The 16,882-nt window shown below is 39.8% G+C and overlaps 1 protein-coding gene across 1 annotated transcript; it reads left to right on the top strand.

The window, feature by feature from the left end:
- The first annotated feature begins 9,199 nt into the window (after nucleotides 1-9,199).
- Nucleotides 9,200-15,702, top strand: LOC108939849 (neuronal pentraxin-2-like). The gene is made up of 5 exons (XM_018761504.2): nucleotides 9,200-9,655; nucleotides 11,250-11,469; nucleotides 13,299-13,543; nucleotides 14,810-14,989; nucleotides 15,432-15,702. Exons 1-5 carry the CDS (start codon nucleotides 9,200-9,202, stop codon nucleotides 15,657-15,659), a joined length of 1,329 nt encoding a protein of 442 aa, XP_018617020.1. The 3' UTR covers nucleotides 15,660-15,702.
- The last annotated feature ends 1,180 nt before the right edge of the window (nucleotides 15,703-16,882 follow it).

A 16,882-nucleotide genomic window follows, 5' to 3' on the forward strand; every position in this document is an offset into this window, starting at 1 on the left:
GTCACAACACAAATTGCTGATTTTACAATTCTGTAATTGTAGAAACAAATTATAAACACATTAATCTTAATTCAATTCAGTAAAAAAAAAAAACTTTTAAAATATGAATGCTCACACATAAGCATTCCACTATGTCTTTACTATCAGCTCAAAATGATGGCTATTAAATTATGAAGTAATCCATGTTATCCCTTCAGATTCTAGTAAAATGATATGCAGCCTTTGTCATAGCAAAAAAAGCCTAAAGAATTTGAATTTTTGAAAGTGAAGGACTTTGTACAAATAGAATGAAGTGTAATACTGTGCCTATTCTTACATAAGAGGTAAGAAGCTCTGTTACAAAAGCTTTGGAAGGATTGGCTCAAAATAAATCAAAAGTACAAACACACTAAATTCAACATATTAATTTCAGATGTAATGGGATAATATGTGTAAGCAGACAGAATATGTTCAGAAATTTGACCTTCATCTGATCTCTTAAAAATTCTCAAATATTTCAAGTATTATCAGTACCCACTGTTATAAATTACCTAAAGTTGCTACTCCAAGGAAAATGTTGACATGACATAAATTATAGTTCTTTAAATCACACTAAAATACTACACTTTAAAGATATTCTTTCTCATATTTTGATGATGATTAAAGGACTTTTCTGCATATATTAATATGTACCCAAATTCCAACGTATTTATCAACATAAGATACTCTTTATATATCTGTAATCTCAGACAAACAGTGTGGCTCCTGTTCAAGATTCTAAAATAAAGGGATTATATGATGAAATGCAAACTGAGATGTATTACAATATGTAATCTCTAATGAAAGCAAAAATATCCATGCCTGGTTCATACATGGGCCAGGGTGGTGGTGCAGCTGACTTGGCTGGGTCCTACTCTCTACTGGGTTTGGGGTTCGAGTCCTGCTTGGGTGCCTTGCGACGGACTGACGTCTCGTCCTGGGTGTGTCCCCTCCCCCTTCAGCCCTGCGCTACTGAGCTAGGCTCCAGTTCATCCCATCCCTGCTTGTGGCAAGCAGTTTTGGATTCTTTGTGTGTGTGTGTGTGTGTGTGAATGATTCATATGTTGCTACTACCATTATGTAATCCTAGACAAAATCCTGATTACATAAATGGCTGAAGAAAAAAGCCAAAAGTGAGTCAAATGTTTGGAGTTCAAGTTTATTGTAATTATCATTTATTATTTAAATTTATATTTTATAAACAAGGTTTGTTGATACTTTTCTGTGATTAGCATTTTAGAGTTCAGGTGTTCACCAAGAGGGGGGTGCGGTGGTGCAGTGGGTTGGACCAGGTCCTGCTCTCCAGTGGGTCTGGGGTTCAAGTTCCGCTTGGGGTGCCTTGTGGCGGACTGGTGTCCCGTCCTGGGTGCGTCCCCTCCCCCTCCAGCCTGTGTGTGTGTTCACCAAGCTTCTGTCTGAATGCCATCTGAATCAACAACCCGAGTTATGAACACCATCAAGCATTTTTAACATTATAGAATGTTTTCTGGGATGACAGCATGAGAGAATTTGGAAAAAGGCCAACAGAGAGTGTGATCAAAAGCACATTTCATGCAAAGAACATACTAACTCTACACACACTGAACTGGGCTCAGGTGCTGTGGCACAGCAGCACTACCTACTCTGCCACCATGACACCCATGGTGTGTCATCTTCTACCGTAAAGAGTTCAGTGACTGAAAGAAAATTTTATGAATGCCAGCTGTCTCATATTCAACACATACCTACAAAAACTGAAATGCTAAAATCCTGGTCTTTGGTTTATTTGTTGCCTGTGAAAACAGCTGGATTAGGAGTTATAACCATAGAAATGCCAGATTCCTTCAAAAAGAAATGAACCAGAAGAGAGGTGATTCTGCTATAAGAGGGCTTCCCTAGTGAAATTCTGTAGTATATGCAAACAAGAAAAGAAGCAGGACAGAGTGAAAGAAAACTCCCACTTCCCACAACCTCTGTAAGTGTATGGGGCATTTTCTGTCTCTATGCTTCATAAAATTATATATATGATGGCATATTTTTATATATTTTACATAATTTTTATATATAAAGTTTTGCTTTGGTTGGGTGTGGTGGTGCAGCAGGTTTGACCAGTGCCTCCTGTGTTGTGGGTGTGGGGTTCAAGTCCTGCTTGGGGTGCCTTGTCTGAGACTGGTGTCTTGTTCTGAGTGTGTCCCCTCCAGCCTTGTGTTGCTGGGTTAGGCTCTGGCTTGCCTTGACCCCCCTGCTTGGGACAAGTGGTTTGTGTTTGTTTCCTTCTTACTTGTTCATCTGTAGAAACTTATGTGCTATATTCAGTAAGACAGGCAGCTATGTGACCCTGTTGTGCTGAATATTCCAATGGTTCACAAGCAGAGCAGCACCACACGGCAGCCAGGCTTAGAATTTACTCAAACACATATTCTTCTTACTTTTTCATGATAAATAATGTATTCTATTTATTTTTTATGTATTGCTGTTGATCTCCACAAGTAATTTGAATAGCAATAGTTTCCAATATATGTATGCTTTCCTGAAAGCAAAAGTGCACTTAAGGTCAAATTATTGTGCTGGGTGTGATCCCATCCTTGTCACTGTCAGCTGTTCTATGCAGCTAGACAGTAGAGGGCAGTCAGTTTTGCTTTGAAACACTGCATGCACTCCAGCACCATCCCACAATTTTAGAGCAATTAATCACAAAATACATATCCATAATGACTGGGCATACTGCTCAAGTAGTACATTCAACAGGGCGACATTGGGTCTACTGTGGGGGTCAAGTTGTGTACCAGAATGTAAACATTCACTGAAGTGTTGTAGTTGATGTTCAAATGCCCTGTTCCACATTTTACAGCACACCTAATGGGAGCACCAACCCAAAACATCATTTACGTATCTATTGTTTTTAATAGTACTATGTATTCTTCTTTCTTTACTCTACCTACAGTGTTTACCCCCCAGATTTGGGACAGGACATCGGCATACTGATGGGCATAACCTTGCTTATTGTAGATATTAAAACTATATTTAACTGCAATACTCACCTTTTATTTTTCTCTTAGGCTTGTTGACTGAATGTGGCTCAGGAGCTAAATATCGGTGAAGACAATCAAGATTGGACGCTACAGTTAGTCCTTTGACTCTTGTTCAAAGTTCAGTTCAGGGACAGAAGCTCTAATCTGAAGGAGCTGAACATTTGACCGTTCTTCTCAGAAAGCTGAAGGCTTCTGCTGTTATAAAATGCTGACTCGCTCATGTCCATGACACTTGCTCACATTTATTCTTTGACTGGGACTGCACAGCCCCTGGAAAGCAAACTTTATATCAATGAAGTGTCAAGATAAAGTTAATATAAGCTATCGCTTGGAAATGTCGAACGGTCACTACTTGAAGGCCTGACCACATGCGAGAATCCATAGCTTCAGGATAGACCTGGTGCCATTGATCCACGTGAAGCAGTAAGTCTGGGGAGTACAAGACAACATTATTTCAATAATCCCAGATGCATCTGTAAAAGCAACACGCTATGAACACACAGAGACATATTGAAAATTTCTTTTTCAAGTGAGCAGACAACAAGAAACATAATCAGCAAAAATGACATCATTACTAGCAAGTAGTTAAGTTTAAGACTCGTTAAAGTGTCCTGAGAGTCATCAGATTCAGTCAGATGTAAGTTTTGCTTTATGTAAAGTTTGTATTATGCAGGATTTTATACTTTCATTTTCTGGATAGCTGGTAGGATTAGAAACATGTTTACCTCACACTATATGTCAGAGTTTGTATTATGCCTCAAGCATTATTCTCAAATCCATCTTTTTAGCTGGAGAACCAAAGCCATCCTGAGTCAGTTTGTAAAATCCTCTCTACTGATGTATAGCAACATGCTGTTTGGAAATTAGGAAGACACTCTTTAGCAAATCTCTTTGATATTAAGAAGATTCTCTTGACAAAATCTCCTTAATGGTTCTTGGTACTTGAGACCTTCTTTCATATTATTACTAGTAAAAAATAAGGCAAAGATTCATTACAGTATCCCTAATGGACTTTTATCTTGGCTTATTTATGATTGGCTGGCAAGCATATAGAGCACTATGATATTGCTGTGATAGTGCGTCATGAAAAATGTTTTTTTTTTGTGTGTTACGTCATTACCATTTGGGAACATTAACTACACCAGACAAGTAAAAGGGTTTTCACTCATTTTAGTTCCATGTTCATCTCACTGGTTGATTTTTTTCTTTTTTCAAGACCCTGAAATGGATTATTCAATGGCTTTCAGCTTTCAAAAAACTGCTTTCATTAGCAGCTTATGTAAGCTTGCTTTTGTGTGTAGCAGCCTTCAGTTGTAGTGACCTTTCAATTCAAGTTTTTATTTTATAGTAAAGCCTAGCAGATCTTTTCCATATCTTTTATAAGTCACTGCAGAGAACATTAATGATATGTATTCAGCCTTGATGTATTGTTTCCATCCATCTTATTTCATGTCATATAATAATTGTCTAGTTTTTTTTAAATCGCTTTCATTTTGTAGTAATTTAAGGAATAATTATGAAGCCAAGTGTCAACAAATAATTGCTTTCATTTATTTTTTTTATTTTAGGGGAGATTTTTCAGAAGAACATTGCACATGCTGTATTTTGTTACATATTTTGGTTGTATTCAGTGGTTCATGCAGGTTATATATTATATATTACAATACATAGAAAAATACAAAGATGGTCTCTGCAAATCAGTAAAACATATAGTAGCGACAGATGGTTCTGCAGCCTTGTTAGATGTAAAAACTCCGAAAGCTCTTCACACCAACACTGCTGTTGTCTGGAGGTGTAAGAGAGGTGTTATGCCAGCTTTTGTGAGTGACCACTGTCCAGAGGCAGAGCCAAAATGAGCGACGTGGTTGCGTTTTTATTCTGTGGAGCAAGCCTGAAAAGCCTGAGGCAATCTGTGAAGGAGACCCCACTGAGCTGAGAGCATAACCTTCTACACAGAGATGCGAGTGAGAGATTATAAATAAATAAGAGAGGGAGTAGAGCAGGGGCTTGAATCTATCCTTCCTCAAAGTTCACTGCTGTATGCCATCATCTCATTCTTTTTTTTTTTCTCATTTTGTGCATGGACATCACAATGTACTCCTGACATGAGGCCATCATGAATTCCTCTCTGTCTTAGGCTGTTGACCTTATTCTTAAAGACCAGATTCCTTATTAGCATAATAACTTTTGAGATCAGTCCTGTTGAATGGGATTTTTCACCCATACTGGCACGGTTTCAGATGTGAGACTACCCTTTGAATTTTTAAAGACTACTCTAGCGGTTCTGAGCAAATATCAAAGAGGATTCTCTGTCAACTGTGGAATCATGCTGCATTATATTTTTATATTTTCTCTTGTCCATCATAGTATTTTCTACATTATTTTTTATTTGCTTTGCAAACAGTGCCAGCAGTAGTCAAGATGAAAGAATGTTTTTTTCTACTTCCCTACTTAGAGCTATCATTGCACTTAGATACATCGACTTACGATTGCCAATTTATCGGAGAGTCTATGAGAAATAAAAATGATTGAATCATTTCCTATACACCTGCTGAATCCCCAGAAGGTTATCTGTAGTACATCATGGAGCTGAGTGGTAATTGTTGACGTATTATTATTATTATTATTGTTGTTGCTGTTCTTGTTGTTGATATTATTAATATTATAACCGTAATATGATTTCTGGGAATAACCTTTTAATTATTTAATAAGTGGCAAATCTTCATTATTTATTGCTTCATCAACCGTGCTCCAGAATGTAATAAATCAGGGCTTATTTTACTTGATATCATGTCTTCTCTGCAGACTAAAGTGTTGAAGAGCCACTGCAATTTTTAGAAAAAAGTTATGTTAGTTTAATCCAGTTGAACAATTAGCTGAACATGGGCTATCATTTGCAAAGGGCATTTTCAGCACTTTTCCATTACAATATTATCAATATGACTTGAAAGGTTTCAGCTCACATATGTATATCTGAAATAACAGGCACAATGTCAAATTTCATTACATCTTCTCACTAGAGACTTCAAAAAAAACTTTGATAATGTTTATGGTTTATAAAATCAATTAATAAACAGCAAAATATTATTCAGAGCTAACCAACTACAGCAGGTACAAAACCAGAGAGCACTGGCTGAAACTGGTGGAATCACTGGAACTATATGTGTCCTCTGCCTCCCCCCTCCCAGCTTTGTGACTGTATGATGGAGGAGTTTGCCATGTCACCCCACAGGTTCTGTCAGCATAACAGAGTGCTTGCCTCCACACAAGTGACCCCACCAGCCCTGCTCATGGTCATGCAGATGGAGTTACCCTACCATCTCTCCAAACCGCTCCATTCTAGGCCTAGATATAAACAGCTACTTGTCATCATGTATTGCTAATACCCCACTGGACAGACAAGGCCACCAACTTGTTTTCCAGCAAAAGTAGCTGTAGTAGTCTTGAACACCAGCAAATAAAACCAGTGATAACAAATAGTGTGTTTAACTTACTTTGAACCACTGTGGAGAGTTCTGTTTTGACACCAGAGAGCAAGTTATCTTTCAGGATGTCAAAGAGTGAGTCAGACTTATTGCAGAGCAGCCTCATCCCTCATTGCCCCATCAGTACAATAAGGCAGCACACATTCATTGTGTGTTCATGCCTTTGGGGAAACAATGATAGTGGGATGAAAAACAGAACAAAATCAAAGAAAGGACAGAGGGGAAAGAGCAGAACAGAAGGGAACTGGAAGTCCAAAATCAACTACTGGGCAACTTGCATAATGTTTTGCTTGAAGAATTCTGTTCCACCATAACCATGTTTTTTTAATGAGTTCACTTCCATATTTTATTTATTATAATAAATAAAATATAATTTATTATATATACTTGAAAAAACTAAACTGATTTATCCTCTTATATATACAGTAAATTCTGTAATTAAATGTTTAAAATTTAACATACTTGTACATATATTGACTATTATACAAGGAGCAAAGTTTATCATGATATTTGTATTTGTGTATTGCTTGTATTATGTTTCCTTTTTCAACACATCTAAAAGTTTTCTTGTTAGGTCAAACAAAAAGCACAGACTGGATTGAAATATATGCTTATGAAAGTAATAATGTGCACATTTATTATTTATTTTTTGTGCTACATAAACTAAGAAGGTAATAACTGCAAAAAAAAAAAAAAGTTTTACTGTCATATAGTTTAAACAAAAGCTTTTTCTGAGAAAACAGAAAAGTCAAAGAGTTTAAAGTTGATTTGAAGCGTAATTTTATTGACCTGTGCTTTGCTGTAATGAATTAACTTGCTGCCAGAGTCTACATGTTCTATGAAACTACTGTAACTGGACTAACTATACCAGTCACATTCATTAATAATTAAAATGTTTTGACTGAATGGTATGAGTAGTTACGGCATGTTGTAAAAGACTTTTTTGTAAAGTGGGCACAGTAGAATACCCATGAACGAACCCTTTCCACACTTCACTCCACAGAGATATCACAGGGACAACAGAGGGAACTTGGATAGCAAGGTTTCACTTCAACGAGCTATATAATATTTAGCTGGCATCCAGATTTAATGTCCCATCCAAAAGACAACAAGCTGCTGCAGGCAATGACATGACACTTTGTCCTCCTTAAAACACTCAATTTTAGCATTTTTTTGTTTATCAGGAGGGTACGGTGGCACACCGGGTTTGGCCTGTCCCTGCTTTCTGGTGGGTCTGGGGTTTGAATCCCGCTTGGGGTATCTTGCTATGGACTGGTGTCCTGTCCTGGGTGTGTCCCCTCCAGCCCTGTGCCCTGTCTTGCTGGGTTCAGCTCCGGCTCACCACAATCCTGCTCAGGACAAGCAGATTCTGTGTGTGTGTGTGTATGTATTTTTATCAGTGGCATAACAACTTTTCAAGTATTGTGGGACCAGAGAAATATTAGCAATCATACTCAGAAGAGTTTTAAACAGGCTTAACTGAACATTGGGGTTGAGTATTTGGGGTGCAGCTTTCCCATTCACCTTCCCCTGACACCTATAGTGTTTATTTTACAAGTATGTTTCTTACTAAGGGGGCGCTGTGGCGCAGTGGGTTGGACCGGGTCCTGCTCTCCAGTGGGTATGGGGTTCGAGTCCCCCTTGGGGTGCCTTGTGATGGACTGGTGTCCCGTCCTGGGTGTGTCCCCTCCCCCTCCGGCCTTACGCCCTGTGTTGCCGGGTAGGCTCCGGTTCCCCGCAACCCCATATGGGACAAGCGGTTCTGAAAATGTGTGTGTTTCTTACCAGTTACAAAAGGTATAACACTTTAACTAATTCAGGAAAAGGAAAAAAGAACAGCACGATGGTAAATTTTAATAACTGTCACATATTTGTGGTTTTCAAAGTAAAAGTTATCAAGGTATAAACACTGTTGGCCTGTCCAGGAATTTTAATCCGTGTATTCTGTGTCTAAAGCCGCAATATACATTTAACATTTAGAAATTGCAGACAGTGTCAGTGTAAAGCCCGTGAGAGACGCCGAAAGCGCCCGAGCGCCTATAAAATGAGTTGCCCGCCTGCGGGTAGCTGCACCCGCTGGTAACATTACATTCATATTAAGAAAATCAGCGTTAAGACGCTGACGTAGGCAGGGCGCAGCCAATCAAAACGCTCGCCCGTAGTTACAAACGCCGTAGAGAAGTGGGCTGGAAAGGCAGCTGCCTCAGTTGTGCTGTCGCCGCGCTGCGAAAGAAATTGCGTTAACGACACTGTGTGTTGCCTTCCTCCTGCTGTCTTCGCGGTATTTCCGTTATCTGGGGACCTCTGCTCTGTGAGGACTAATACGGCCGGCGATCAGCGTGATCTTGTTCAGATGAAAGGGAAGTCTATGTTTTATTTAAACCAAGTTCAATGATTTATCCGTTTTTTTGCGGGGGCTCTTTTTTCTCTGCGTGTTGTAACTTGTTTTTATTATTACAGCAGCAAAGCAACCTCTTGTTAAAAATGTTGGCTCATTGTTCTCACATTCTGATTTAGGTTTTCAGTCTGTCCTACACAAAAAAGTGGACTTATTTTATGATTATGAAGCTGGTTTAAAAAAAGACACATTTTCGGTTTCCAAAATCTCGGTTAGTATTTCCGAACCAAACCAAAGGGAGCTTTTCCTTCAGCACTCTTGCTTACGGGGATAAATTTAATACGGTCATGGTTGCGATCATTGTAGCCTTGCTGCTGTGCGCGTCCGCGCCGGGCGGTGGACGGACAGCGCTCGGTCAGGACACCCGTGGAACGCGCTTCCTGTGCACGGCGATACCCGCGGGCGCGGACCCGAGCTGCCCCGTGCCCGCCGTGCCCATGCAGAGCTCGGGCGCCCCGGAGGAGGACCTCAAAAGCACGGTGATGCAGCTTCGGGAGACCATCCTGCAGCAGAAGGAGACGATCGTGGACCAGGTGGGCACTATAAAGGAGCTCACTTCCAAACTTTCCCGGTGCGAATCCGCCGCAGAGGACTCGCTGCGGGGTGGAAAATACAGGAGTCAGGGTTCGTGGAGGAAGGAGAACAGCAACACCATGGGGGACCTGCCCCGAGATCCCGGGGACACGATCGACCACCTGGGGAAGACCATGCAGAGCCTCAAGGACCGCCTGGAGAACTTGGAGGTAAGAGCCTGGGTCGATCCAAGAGATGACACCGAACGAATGGGCTCCGCAGAGGCTGCAAACGGTTAATTTTGCACACTCGTCGCTGCCCGTCTTGCATTGATTGTGCATCAGAAGCCGGTAAAATACGTGAACAGGTAACCAAAACGGAGTAACAGAAATAGTGCAGTTCCTCAGTGCGGACGTATTTCTACATAAACAGCGGCAGTTTTCATTCCAGCCTATAATTAAACGATACAATAAGATGTGCGGGATGTTGCGTGTTTCGGGAATAATGCAACGACATTTAATGTATTCTTTCAGAAAGAACAACTTTGTCAGACACAAATGTCATGAGTAAATGTTGAAGTGTGTGTATATCGCAATGGGATTTTTTGAGAACTGCTTTTTTTTTATCCATAAATCTGCTGTACCAAAGGGAAAAAAGGGTAATTTACTTGGGTTTTTTTTTCTGCCATCGACCGACGAACAGTTTGCAGTGAATGATATGTGAATAATACATGATATGTTCACCTGATGAATGGATTTGCTCCCGTGGCACATCAAAGTGCTCCTGCCAAGGTTGACACAACCTTTTGATTCACGAGTTACAAAATAGATCTCGGCGTGCTTTTCTTCAAAGACTTCTCAGATATCCCTGCAATAATAATAATAATAATAATAATAATAATAATAATGTGTGCGATATTCCCAGTCCATCGTTAATGTTCTGTATCAGTAATGAATCACTAATAATATGTTTTTGGGATGTAAACAGTTTAAGTTTTTCAGGTATCACTGGTTTAAGGCAAGTCTTGTGCTGTGTTGTTTCCTGTCGTGTGTGAACGTCTACTTTTGTATCCATTAGGATGGGAATAGATTTTAAACCGCTTATCCCTATAAATAGATTACCTATATCCTCTGCTTCCGATTGACTGAAGGTTTCTATTTTCTAATGGGCTAAATCTCCTGAATTTCTTAAAATATTATTTTAAAACAACATATCAAGATTTCATATCATATAATCATAATTTAGTTGACTTGCTTTTTCCATAGTAAAGAAATGATTTTATTTTAATTTGTTGCTAGGCTGATTGTGGTCATAAATAATGAATATTGATTCAAAAAGAAATCTGAAGCATATATGTGTATGAATGGTTTATTCACGGTATGTACACACAGTATCTGTCTCTCAGCTCTTCCTCTTCTTTGTCTTCACAAGTGATTATCTAATAGCCTGATATGGGTCTATCTTGCAATATGCAGCTTTAATCAGAAATAATTAACCTGTGCATGTATTCCATTTTTATCTAAAAAACTGCATGCCTTTTACAATTTTTGTTGTAAATCGAGTCATTGGAAATGGCAATAAAGCCTTTGTGAAGCACTATTTAGTGCATGATAATTATTATTTTATCTGTGGCTATGAACTGGGTCAGACTCTGGTTTTTAAATTACTGAAAGCAAAGATGAATGACCTTTGAAAGAACACAATGAAAGGAGACTGTCCGCTGTGCGTACATTGTGTGCGCATGTGTGTGCACATGCATGTGTGTGTAACTGGATTTAATCGCATAAAGCTGACTAAACCTTCCCTGATTCTTTTTTATCTCAGCAACAGCAGATGCGAGCCAATATGTCTGGCGCAACTTTTCCTAATGAGCTTCGCGACCTGCTGCAGCGCAGGCTGGAGGACCTGGAGAACCAGCTCCTGAAGAAAGTGACTGAGCTGGAGGAGGAGAAGACGCAGCTATACAACGAGACAGCCGCTCATAGGCACCGTACAGAGAGCACCCTCAACTCACTGCTAGAGAGGATCACCGAGTTGGAGAAAGGTGACCCATCTGCTTATGTTTACCCTACCCCCCACTCTGTGACCCTCTATTACACACACCAAGATATAAAAACAGTTTTTCCCAAGCTTTCTAACATGTATCTCATTCCCCCACACTTCTGCATGCTTTGATGAAGCCAGATCTGCAACTTATTTGCATTGGAGTTTTTGCTTAAGGGTGTGATCTGCTGCAGTTTTCTTGAAATATATTTAGCTCAGAATGAAGACACGTTGCCCACTGTCCATGGTGCTGAATTGTATTTCATCAAGAACTTTTACTGCATCCACATTTACATTTACATTTACACTTTTTTATTTAGCAGATGCTTTTCTCCAAAGTGACTTCCAGTGGATACTATGTAGTGTCGTCAGCCCACACACCTTATTCACCAAGGTGACTTACACCGCTAGAATCTATCTGTCTAACTATCTACTACCTCGCAACTCCAAAAAAAAGGATTCAAAGTCATGGAAATACTGGTAATATGCTTGCAGGTTTTGATGAAATTAATATGATTCATTCATCCTACGCTGTCAATAAGGTCTGTAGCTTACACATTCCATTGATGTTAAGATGGTATAATACATATATAAACATATTTATAGCAGCTAAGGCCAAGTTTCCTATCCAGTATCAACTGGTTTGGTGTGCTTCCTATCATGTGCATATTCAAAAACCTTACTTATATGCAACTGTTCCAGAATAATGTAATAATATTTAGCAATATACTGTTTAAGAATAAAGTGATGTCAGCTTTTAGAGAACATGTGTGTGGTCATACATTTTTCAAAATCTTTTTTTTTATTTTGCTGACATAACTGAACTTGATGGTTTCATTATGATCACGGTATTGGTCAGAAGAAACGTTTTGTTAGTTAAACTTTTGTAATAAATTGATTACCCAATTTAAAATGATTAAGACACTTGCAACAATAGCTCAGCGTCAGTATATCTGCCAACATACAGTTTAAGATATTGCACCTACAAATTGTATATTCTGTATTTGAGATTCTGGCTTCATAATCCACTTATATCCTAAATTTAACTCCAGTTAAAGCTGACATCAGTCTGATGCAGCAAATCACATTTTGTTCATACTATACACATATATGCATCCAAAAAAATACAATTAAATCACAATGACATTTATTGACACCTTTGTGTGCTAACATCAGATTTTCTTTTAATACACTTTAATTTGTTGATATTTTACAATGGCTCATCTACTACTGAGTAATTATGATACAATATAATAAATGCAAAATCTATAATGTAAATTGTAAAATTCATTAATCCCTGATTACTGTTTTTACTTATCACACAGCATTTAAAGGAGTAGCATTCAATTGATGAACTACATTACAGGGATTATGAAGTATACATGCTTGGAGTATAGAACCAAAGTCATTAAAGACTAGGGGAGAATTATAGCTAGAGGCTAATCTGCTATATTGGACGGCACACAATGTTTTGTGTTTTCCATTTAATGAAATAAATGGATTGTGCTGCTGGCTGTAAAGTTGTATTCTGGAAAAATAAAGGAATTAGTAAATAAATCTCCAGGTAACTTGGAGTCTTTTGAATCTTAACAGTTACCCAATTAATCCTTTGAGCACCTCTGCTGTAGCTGAACTCAAAGGGTTTTTAACCAAAAAGAGAGGAATGCATCACCTTCTAAACCTGGCAGTAGATATATGACAGCTGACCGTGGTATAGGAATACTCTTTCCTTATGCAACTCATTTGGGTGTAAATATTTGCATTCTTCCAGGGTGTAGGAGTTGTCAGATGAAAGGGGTGACAGTGCTTTTACCTGTTTTTGCACGGCAGGTAACAGTGGATTCAAGTCCCCGGAGGGCTTCAAAGTGTCCCTTCCTCTGCGCACCAACTACCTGTATGGGCGCATCAAGAAAAGCCTTCCAGAAATGTATGCCTTCACGGTATGCATGTGGCTCAAGTCCACTGCCAGCCCCGGCATTGGGACTCCTTTTTCCTATGGAGTCCCAGGTCAAGCCAATGAGATTGTGCTGATTGAATGGGGGAATAACCCCATCGAGCTGCTCATCAATGACAAGGTAAAGGTTATAGTTTACCGTATATTTCCTTGATCAATGATACTTATACAAGGTAGCGCACAGCACCTGTGGATTAAGCCACCAAGACACTCGGTAAATGTTTCCGACTTCGTTTCTCATCTTTAATGAGTATACCATCAGTGGAAACCCAACCATTTTCATGGTTGTCAGCAAGTTAGTATACTAAGTACTCTTTTTGGTGGACATGTTTTCACTGGAAAGTCCTCTGGGTTTTGGGTGTTTTTATTACTTCACTGTTCCTGGCTAGCAAAATAATTCTAGACCCCTCACATCCAGGCCACTTCCTCTTCGAACCTTTGCCATCTGGCCGGCGCTACAGAGCACTGAGCACCAGGACAGCCAGGCACAAGAAAAGTTTCTTTCCTCAGGCCATCTACCTCATGAACACCTAAATCTCTCCCCTAGAGAGTAAACCAGTGCAATACATAATGCTATTTATATTTATATTTATAACTTTTTACCACATCATATCTCTTCTCACACTCCCTTGCATTTGTAACTAGTGACTATTTTTCTATATAATATTGGGTACTGTATATTTTTATATATTTTTCATCCCTTATTCACATACTCTATCTTCTCATCTATCTTGTCACTGTCATTCTGTCTGTGCTGTGGAAGTTCCTGTAACCAAGACAAATTCCTTGTATGTGTGAACATACTTGGCAATAAAGCTCATTCTGATTCTGATTCTGATTCTGATTGTTGAACTGCATTGCATTAAGGCCTAAGTATAAATTGGCTACAGAAGGGGTGTATACCAATTGGACGTACCACGGAATTTTTCAAAAACGCTTTTTGGTAAAGACTACTAGACTAAAGAGTAAACCCTTCTATCAGTGTTATGGTGAGCATTTATAATGAATGCATTATATATAGCTGGGGAGAAATGTATACTTGCAGTGACTTACTGTGGGTTCCTGTAGCCTTTATTTGGAAAAAATATTCTAGGAAATGCTAAGAGCTTTACTGATGCAGGTTTTGTTCTATAGTTTTAAAGGTGGGCTTTTCTGATGGCGCTGCTTTGGGAAATAATTTCTTGTTTAACGTGAAGGTGATGAATTCAACATGAGAGTACCGCGTTGCTGCAGCCGTCTGCCTCATAAAAGGGAATCTGTGGAAACGTAATGGAAAATCATCAAAGGGAACTTTTTTTGTAGACTTCATGTGAGCCTACGGTTGCACCATGGCAACAGCCCTGCACGAATCCATCTGTGCTATGTCCCCCTCTTCTCGTCCACGCAGGTGGCGCAGCTGCCTCTGTCCGTCAGCGATGGCCAGTGGCATCACATCTGCATCACGTGGACCACTAGGGATGGCCTGTGGGAGGCCTACCAGGATGGAGAGAAGCTGGGGTCTGGGGAGAACCTGGCCCCGTGGCACCCAATTAAGCCTGGTGGTGTCATTATTCTGGGCCAGGAGCAGGTGAGCTCATCGGTGCCCCGCAGAGCTGCTAGGAGGCAACAGATCATGGCTGCTTCGCACGCAATATGAAGCTCTTTATTTCAGCCAATTGAGTGTGTATGCCTTTGTCACAACCTCAGCACCAAGACAATTACAGGAGTCAGTTAATTATTTAGCTTTTACCCTTCTAACTATCGCATGGAACAGATTGTTTTTACTGAGGCTATAAACAGTAATTATGAAAATTCTAATATACAGCTGTCATTTTTTTACAGCTGAAGTCAAGCACTGTAATTAGAATTCAGACTACTGCTTGTATAACAGATGATGATGCCTTTCATAAACATACAAGTACTTAATTAATTAATTATCAGTGAATTACAAAAGGACTTAGTGTTATGCATTGATGGAACTGGTTGCAGATGTGGCCCAAAGCAAATCCTGTTCCCTTTGCCCCTGACAGGACACTGTAGGAGGGAGGTTTGATGCCACGCAGGCCTTTGTTGGGGAACTAACCCATTTCAATATGTGGGATCGCGTGCTGCGTCCCGTAGACATCATGAACATGGCCAACTGCTCCTCGTACATGCCTGGCAACGTCGTGCCCTGGGTTGACAATAACGTGGAGGTCTTTGGCGGCGCGACCAAGTGGGCACTGGAGATATGTGAGGATCAGCTTTTTGGTTCTTAAGGGCACTCCGGTCGAGGGACCGAGCCACACTCCCAAGCCTTCCTCCCCCAGGTGCAGCACATGGCTCGACTGCTTCGAAAGACCCTTTTTTCAAGATGCACACCTGTAGTCTGAGATAGGGGACGAGCTGAGGCTAAGGGTATACACTGTGCTTTTATGTACTGTACCCACATACTGTACATGTATGTTAATGTTCTGTTGTTGGACTTCTTTGTTCTGTGTTCATGAACTACTTTCATGTTTGTTTAGTGAAAATGATGCACTGGAGAACTGATTGTAAATTAATAATTTCGTTGCTTAGCAGATTCTTCTTTCAAAGCAATGTATATGTTCAAGTTTTGTACTTTACCCATTACCCGTTATGTATGCATATTGCAGTCCCGAAGCGGTTTATTCCATAATACAGCAGTAGGGCATCTAGAATTTTACCCACTTAGTCATGCTGCGTGAATTAAAGAACTGAAGAATCTCTTTATTGGATCCTTTTCCCAAAGTACATTTTTTTTGCTGGTTTCATGCAAGACCAGTTTATTTATAAATTTGTGCATTTAACCAGAGAATTCATGGAAGAGTAAGAGAGTCAAACTGTTGCTTTTGTCTGCATAATTCAACCATGAAGACAGCGAGCAGAACATCGCAAGGACATCGCTGTGACGGATTCCATGCTCTTCTGGGTGACGAGTGTATACACACATGCACACACACAATGGATTTTACTTGCGTGGTGTGTTTGTGTGTCTCGTGGATCAGAGGTGCAGAGATTAGTTGGCAGGGAGCTCACACTCTTGCCAACTTACACTAATGCCTCTCTGCCAGAACTGCCGGCCAGAGCAGATTTGTGACATCAGCTTGCCGAGGAGAATATTAAAGTCTCAGAGGGCCAGTGTGAAATTCAACGCAACATGTTTAAACATTCCAGCCATGCATACATAGTTGTACCTGTCAGCTCCTAAAACAGGCTGTGGCCCTGGGCTTTAAGTGTGTACTGTAGACTGGTTGTTGTTCTGGTAAGACTGTGTGTATGTCATTGTCAAAGATTTTTCTTTTTTTTTTCTTTAAAATTGAATCTGCGTATCTGCTTTTTTTATTATATGTGTGGGAGCTTTGCATATATTACCGATTGCTGAAATGTCTGATGTTTGATTCTTTTCTCCAAATGTAACTGCTGTTCTTTTTTTCAGTTTTTTTTTCATACAAGGCACGCAAGAAGTTCTTCAGAATCT

Source organism: Scleropages formosus, chromosome 20, assembly GCF_900964775.1.
Source record: "Scleropages formosus chromosome 20, fSclFor1.1, whole genome shotgun sequence".
Lineage (NCBI taxonomy): Eukaryota > Metazoa > Chordata > Actinopteri > Osteoglossiformes > Osteoglossidae > Scleropages > Scleropages formosus.

What these genes read in the sequence shown, in the direction of transcription:
- LOC108939849 (XM_018761504.2), top strand. Translation starts at nt 9,200, where the DNA reads ATGGTTGCGATCATTGTAGCCTTGCTGCTGTGCGCGTCCGCGCCGGGC. An exon ending in GATCACCGAGTTGGAGAAAG is followed by an intron (nt 11,470 to 13,298) that starts GTGACCCATCTG and finishes TTTGCACGGCAG; the next exon opens with GTAACAGTGGATTCAAGTCC. An exon ending in TTATTCTGGGCCAGGAGCAG is followed by an intron (nt 14,990 to 15,431) that starts GTGAGCTCATCG and finishes TGCCCCTGACAG; the next exon opens with GACACTGTAGGAGGGAGGTT.